At 37.0% G+C, this 7,793-nt stretch overlaps 2 protein-coding genes across 3 annotated transcripts in view; one reads left to right on the top strand and one right to left on the bottom strand.

Annotated features, from left to right (window-relative positions):
• The window catches only part of lipf (lipase, gastric), a 31,497-nt gene extending 29,905 nt beyond the window's left edge, over positions 1 to 1,592 (top strand). For both annotated transcript variants that reach the window (XM_079801094.1, XM_079801095.1), the window contains exon 10: positions 434 to 1,592. In XM_079801094.1, coding sequence (XP_079657220.1) covers positions 434 to 667 — 234 coding nt within the window. In that variant the 3' untranslated portion in view covers positions 668 to 1,592. The remainder of the gene's footprint in view (positions 1 to 433) is intronic.
• On the bottom strand, positions 1,064 to 7,400 carry ankrd22 (ankyrin repeat domain 22). Its single transcript, XM_079801106.1, has 6 exons — positions 7,258 to 7,400; positions 5,283 to 5,474; positions 4,993 to 5,100; positions 3,183 to 3,260; positions 2,087 to 2,185; positions 1,064 to 1,707 (listed from the first exon to the last, which is right to left on the bottom strand). Exons 1-6 carry the CDS (start codon positions 7,276 to 7,278, stop codon positions 1,630 to 1,632), a joined length of 576 nt encoding a protein of 191 aa, XP_079657232.1. The 5' UTR covers positions 7,279 to 7,400; the 3' UTR covers positions 1,064 to 1,629.
• Between the last annotated feature and the right edge of the window lie 393 nt (positions 7,401 to 7,793).

Here is a 7,793-nt window from a genome sequence, read left to right on the forward strand (position 1 = left end):
TGTTGAAGACTCAAGTATTTCTCTTTAAGGAACAGTCCACACAAAAATGAAAATTATTGTGTCTACATGTCTATGTGCATTTCTTTCTTCTGTTGAAGAATGTTGGTGACCAAACGGTTTTGCTTCCCATTGACTTCCAAATCCAAAACTGTTTAGTTGCTAACATTATTCAAAATATCTTCTTTTGTGTTCAACAGAAGACAGCCATACAGGAACTTCATTCATTTTTGGATGGACTATCCCTTTAAGCTGTTTTCCCCACTAAAATACATTTAACACACTTATTCAGGGCATTTTGGAAATACTTAAGACTCGTATGAGGACAAATGTGTCGTGTTTTCTCTGCCACTCAGATGACTAGAGTTCTAAGTCAGTAGTAAAACTGCCCAATTCCTGAAGTGTAAAGGTCTCTTCCTGCTTCTCCTCCCTCTAGTCAACCCCTCCTCTGTACAACGTGAGGGACATGACGGTACCTACAGCTTTGTGGTCTGGTGGGCAGGACACTCTGGCAGATCCTCAGGATGTGGCTCTACTGCTCACACAGATACCTAAATTGATGTACCACCGCAACATTGATCACTGGGAACACCTGGACTTCATCTGGGGCTTGGACGCCCCACAAGAGATGTACAGCAAAATGATCGAAATTATGAGGGAGTATGTGTGAAGAGACAATTTGATTGAGCAGCAGGTTTTAACAGCTGCTTTGAGCTTAAAGGGATAGTTCAACTGAAAATACTCAGTAACCAAACAGTTATGGGCCCCCATTGACTTCCATAGTATTTAGGTTGGTTACCCATATTCTTCAAAATAACTTCTTTTGTGTTCAGCAGAAGAAAGAAATGTATACAGGTTTCAAACAACTTGAGGGTGAGTAAATAATGACAGAATGTTTTTTATTTTTGGGTGAACTATCCCTTTAAGCTAATGCTTTTCTACCTCTGTTTATTCATTTGTTTGAGGTGCTGGTAGCCCAATCTGCAATTACCAATGTATATTTTCAAAATAACAAACGGATTTAAGCCTTTGAGCCGTCACCTAGATCGAGTTTTACGCTCATACTGTAATCAGGTGTTGCCTTTTAATGTCTTTTAAAGGACATTCACTTTAATGCAATTTTCATTTTAGCTTTTACTAACCACTACAAATAACTGTACTGTAGCATTTCATGACCTGTCTTGTGGCCTAATGTAATGGATTTTGTAAATCATGACTTGAAACCCAATAAACATACATTGATACAGAAGACGTGTGAATACAGAAAAGAACCTTTTGAAAAAATTTTCAACCAACAACATGGCACAAACCAAATCCATATTATACCTTACAGTGATAAAAACAAACTTTGGTAAGCTTTATATACAGTACATTAAATTATCAATATACAATATAGAAGAATTTAGTCATTAACAAAACTTTCAAATATATTTAAATAGAAATTAGCATGGCAACATCGTTCATCTGAGAAATTTATTTTTATACATATACATATACTTTTTGTATCACACATTGTGTAAAACATTGTGATAACTGGTGCAAACCCAATCTAAACTCAGTTGGTGAATTGTAAAGGACCACTGCTGCTGCACATGAAGAAAGTCTCTGTTCTCGTATGTCCTCCATTAACACTCAATTTGATTTTGTTAACATTGTTACAATTTTGTAGAATTTTAGTCTGTTTGCAATATCTATAGGAGTTTCATGATTCTGTGAGGGAGACACACACAAACAAAATGTCAAACTATTAATAGTCACACAATGAGTATATACCAGTATATAAATCATCACAATTTTAAACGCTTTAGACTAAAGTCAGTGAGTAGTACAAAAAGTACAAAGCTGGTTTCACATCACAGAACAACCAAGTTTCAGATCGTGTCTCAAGAACACTTTAGTAGTTTCATCTGGTAACATTTAACACTCACCAAGTTCTTGACACTAAACTATTTAAGAGAATGGTTTTGCTGCTAAATACAGTATAAAATTATGCCTGTCACTATACTATTAATTTACAGTAGATAAAAAATATGATTACTAATTCCTGCTAAGTTCATCTTGAAATAACTGCCACAACTACTTAACTTACTTTGTTCGGTACAGAAACATCAGCATTTTTCTGCAATAACAATGGAACGATCCTCTGACTTTTTCTTTGGCACGCATAGTGAAGTCCAGTGTTCCCCTTCTAAAAAGATGCAAAGATAACCAGATTATGCAATAAACATCCTTTTTGGCACAGTTATGTCAACACAAACTGCCCAATTTCGAACTTAAAGGATTAGTTTACCCAAAAAAGAAAATTCTGTCATTAATTACTTACCCTCATGTCGTCCGACACCCGTAAGACCTCCGTTCATCTTCAGACACAAATGAAGATATTTTACTGTAAATCTGATGGCTCTGAAAGGCCTCCATTGGCACAATGCACGGTTCACTCAAGACCCTTAAAAGGTACTAAAGACGACGTTACAAAGTCCATCTCACTACAGTGGTTCTACAATAACTTTATGAAACGACGAGTTATGCGCAAAAAAATAAAATAACATTATTCAACAGCTGCTTGTCTTTCGTCTAGGCCTCAGACGTGAACTCATGAAGCATGCGCGAGAATAAAGCCGGCGTTCTGACACATGACCCGGAAGCGAGGAGCTTTGTTTACAAGCAGAGGAAGACGCGCCGTATCGAAGCTGTTGAATTCTACATTGATCGTGCTTTAGGTCTTGGTGTAGTGGTCAAAAAGGGGCTAAAGTGTGCATTTCCTGGATGCCCGAACACCGGCTCTACGTCATATTCTCACGCATGCGTCGTGGTGCTTCATGAGTTCACATCAGAGGCCTAGACAGAAGACAAGCACCTGTTGAATAAAGTCGTTATTTAATTTTTTTTCGCGCAAAAACTAATTCTCATCGCTTCATAAAATTCTTGTAGAACCACTGTAGTGAGATGGATTTTGTTACAATGTCTTTTATGGGTCTTGTGAGTGCAAATTACATTGCTGCCAATGGAGGCCTTTCAGCCAACGGATTTCAACAAAAATATCTTAATTTGTGTTCCGAAGATGAACAGAGGTCTTACGGGTGTCGCATGACATGAGGGTAAGTAATTAATGACAGAATTTTCATTTTTGGGTGAACTAACCCTTTAACACTCTTGCCTGAAAAAAATAAAAATGTTATACTTACATAGTCAACAGCATTTATGTCCACCTTAGTGGCCAAAAGAAACTCCATCAATTTCACATTTTTTCTTTGCTTCTCTTCCTTTTGAGAGAGAACAGGTGCAATGCTTTAATATGGCATAATTACACACATTTAGGTCAGTCACATTTAAAGATGCGGTATGTAGTATTGAATTGGGTACTGCAGTCCAAATTCAAAATTTTGGAGTGTTGTTTCCCCTGCCCCCTCCTGCTCAGACTCGACGCATGTTGCCAGCTTGTGGACACGCAACAGGAGTGAGCGCAATTGACCTATCGGTAAGCCCCACCTTAGTTACTGTTGCTAACTCAGACAAACAAACAGAGTTGCTAACTGTCTTACAATGACTGCTGTCAGTGTGAAAACCTTGTGCCAAGATGTTTTTGGACACAGAATGTAGCGGACACGTCTGAATGATGGCCAAACTTTACTGATGGTTTATGACTCTCTCCATTGCATTATCATTGACATACACCGCAAATTACACAAAAACACTCCTACAACTAACAGTAAACAAACATACAGACCGTAAACATATTTAAACTCACAGAAATATCAAACATTTATACAAAAAACAATTAAAAGATACACCACAATAAAGTATGTTACACAGAAGGACCACCTCTCGCCGAGGAGCATTCAACTCTGAATTAAATATGCCATGGAGGGCTATATAAAAGATTTTAAAATAAATATGGGAGATTAATTTGGAAGTAGGGGGTTACAGATCACAATGCAAGCGGGAGAAGCCTCACGTTACAGTCGTCACAATCGCAGATGACAACATTCAGGATCAACACTGTTCATGTACCGCAGGGTAAGATTAAATTAAATTTACATTTAACCATTAAGTTTAATATGGAGAGGCACTGAAATGTAGACCTTCGTTTATGTGTTTTGACCTAACATTACACTGTAACATAACATGAGAACTATTAGCTTTTCAGGTTTGTACCCATCACTAACTTTAATCGTAACTTAATGAGAGTATGCCAACCAGAAAATCCTCTCAGGATACCTGGAATCAGTGTTGTAGTACCCCAGGGCCAGGCACATCGTTTTACCATTTTTGTAGCATAAACACCATCAAACCGATGAGAGCTTCGGATCTCTTCTCCAATGTATCTCTGTGCCACTGAAACCGAAAGATGTATGAGTTCCAGTCCCCGTGCAACTGATACTCAACTGCTAATGGCTCTTCTGCGTTTGAGGGGTAGGGCTTACGATAGGTCAATTGACAATGAAAGCCTCACTGTAAGTTGATGAGTTGATTTATCTGCGTTCATAGACATTTTTAGATGGATGCTGAGGCTTTTTAGGGTAGAATCTACGATCTCGGACCCAGTTTGTTTGCTGGCTTCCATGGCTGCTATACGACACGTTTTCTGCCAACTGGCAACCTGGGGTGTCGAAATACTATTGGGTAAACCCGCAGCGTGCGATTTCGCACAGAGCAAAACAAAAACAAACATTCCGACATGGAATGCATATTTCAAAGTAGAATAATGACCACAGCATTGTTTTTCTGAGAAACAAGTAGGTGATTTTAGCATGTTTCCTACATATCTGCAAGCATATTATGGTATTTTTATGCTTTAGTAAGTGAAAAACTTGCATACAGCATCTTTAAAGTCAGATTGCATGTGTGATGGGCAAGAACACCACAAAACACTTTCTAACACCATACGTGAATCTCAAGGAAATTCTTGATCTCACTCACTCATTTTCAATTTCAATGTTAGCTACTACAGCAACAAGTCTATTCTAGAAATACTATGACTGATGAATAACTTACCATTATAAGATAACCAATTAACAAGATAGGCATTAAAATGGCAATCATCAGGTAGTCCAGGAAGGAGAATGTTCTCCTTGTAGCATAGTGCAAACAAGTCCTTTCTTTCTAAAGGATGAACACATATATATTTAAACAAAACAAGCAAGCTGACCACACAAACAATCATCAATAAAATATACCACAGGGCAAGTCTGAGAAGCAACATGCATTAAAGTGATTAATAACAATACAGCGGCAACATAAGGGGACAAACAGAACGCTTTTCAGTCTCCTCACTAATGCAATACCTTATTCCTAATGGACACATTTGCATTGTAATCTAGAAGGTATTTGACAGCCCTGAGGTTTCCCCGTCTGCAGGCGGCTATAATCGCTGTGTCTCCCGTTCCTTCATCTTGAACATTTACATTTCTGGCATCAGCTGAGATCAGTTCTTGCAACTTGTGGACATCATCATCATAAGCTGCCTGACACATGGGCTGGGGGGAAAAAGCAGCACAAAAAATGAAATGAAAACGTGATTACAAAAATGTACATGAAACAATTATCTTGTATCTAGTACATTTAATATGTGTAAAATGACTAATTAATAAATCACATGTGCATGTGAAGTTAAAACCATGCCTTGATATCATCAGATATGGTGATGAGCAAAACAGGTCTGGTGACATCCAAATCATGACAGATAACGTAACGCATATACACACCCTTTCCAAACACAAAATGACAGATAAAATAACAAATGTTACGTTTGTATTTACATAAACACTGCACATAAAGGCATTAGAGCAGTATTGTATTTTCCTTTTCATGCTTAAGTAAACTACTTTTATTTTATGTGTAAAGGAGTGTTAATGAAAAAGAAAATGCCAATAGAAGTACCAAAGCACAACATTGATTTCAACATGGAGATCTTTTTTTTTTTTATTATTATAAAGAATGATTACATGACCCTGGTTTCTCCCAAGGTTTATTTTTCTCCATTAGGTCACCTAATGGGGTTTTGGTTTCCTTGCCACTGTTGCCTCTGGCTTGGCGTGCTCAGTTGGGGACACTCAATTTTTCAACTAAACATCGAAATAAATCTAATTAATAAACTAAATTAACCATATAAAATAAATTACTGATCTAATTATTGATCTAATGCCCACACTGTCACTGTATGATAATTGAAATGAACTGATGACATCAGCGTTTTCTCCAGAATGGCTATACAGGGCTGCGTTCAGCCCCGACAAAACGTTGCAAAACGTTTTTTAAACGGTAACGGTGCTGCGTTGAACACCCTGTTCTGTTGACGCAAGAGTTGTAACTATGGCAGCCGAGAAGGCCATTCTTTGTGTTCTTTTTGTGGAATTTTCGGAGCCTGATGAAATCGATATAAATACTGCAAAATACATGCAATCACTGCCCTTGCCGTCCAGAATAAAAGACAACATCCCAATCCCATTTAATGAACCTTTTTCATCTCCTGGTAATCAATTCTAACTTAAATCATTTTATTTCTAGTTCTTACTTTTTTAATAGCTTGTATTTTCTTTCTCACTTTATGTCAAGCACTTAATTACCATATATGAAATTTGGTATATAAATAAACTTGCCTTGCAATTAAGCTAAAGATATAAATAAATACATCATAATGTTGATTATATATATATATATATATATAATCTAAATAAAACTCTTACGACAAGCATGTCTTCTACAGCAGGCACATTAAACAACTTTACTTCCATTGTGTGAGCTGTCTCTTTAATACCGCGTGGTTTATATACATGTTGCTTCTGATTGGGCTGACATTTTTGACACACCCACCAAACGAGATCAAACGCATCTCAAACCCGTTGCACACCGTTTCCAGGAAACATGACGTTCAACCGGAAACCGTAGCAAAACGTTGCGCACCGGTTTGAGCGTTGAACGTGCCCCAGCTGAATAAAATTATGCTGCATTATTTTCCTGTTTAACACCGTAAAGCTGCTTTGAAACAATCTACATTGTTAAAAGCGCTATATAAATAAAGGTTGACTTGACTTGACTTGACATTTTTTCTCGGTTGAAAACATTACGTACACAGAATTGAGGCATGAAGAACAAAACTCATTAAGTTAGACATTAAATCGCCTTAATTTAGCATAATACGACCAGTCGATTACCATAATCATCAGTTAAATTACATGAGCCAAGCAAGTTAATTTCCACAGAGATAAAGATCAAGACATGTTTCAAAGAGGCGGTGAAATACTATAGCCCGTTACTCACCTCTGAGTACAAGATCCCCATTTAGTTTCCTCTCTCACTAAAGGGAAACGAAAGTTGTAAATCCTTAATCCGGACTCTGAGGTTATAAAACTAACAGCCCTTTACTATCTTGCTTACTTTCTACCTGAGGGAATGTGTTAAACGGCGCTTTAGATAAAGGGTGTGGTCATTTAACTATGACGCATACGTAATGACGCAATCAGGTGTGTAGGTGGATTCGTTCATTGCGCAACACTCATTTCCTCTCAACAACAGTTTAGAAGTTTAGAAATAAAACATGTATAATAAAACTAAATTCCCTCGTCATTTCACTCAAAAAAAAAACTTAAAATGCAGTTTACAAATTTACAGTTTGAATAGTTGTCCTCTTATCTCATAATGCATTGAGTAGCACAATTTATCAAGGGAATCTGATTAGTACATCAAATTTTACTATTCGGATTTGTTAACTAATAATGCCATTATCACTATTTTAAAAATCAAAATGACACTTTAATATTACTTGGAGAGATAGTACAATTGTCATGACACCTTTT

Source organism: Gobio gobio (assembly GCF_949357685.1).
Source record: "Gobio gobio genome assembly, chromosome: 20".
In the NCBI taxonomy this organism is placed as follows: domain Eukaryota; kingdom Metazoa; phylum Chordata; class Actinopteri; order Cypriniformes; family Gobionidae; genus Gobio; species Gobio gobio.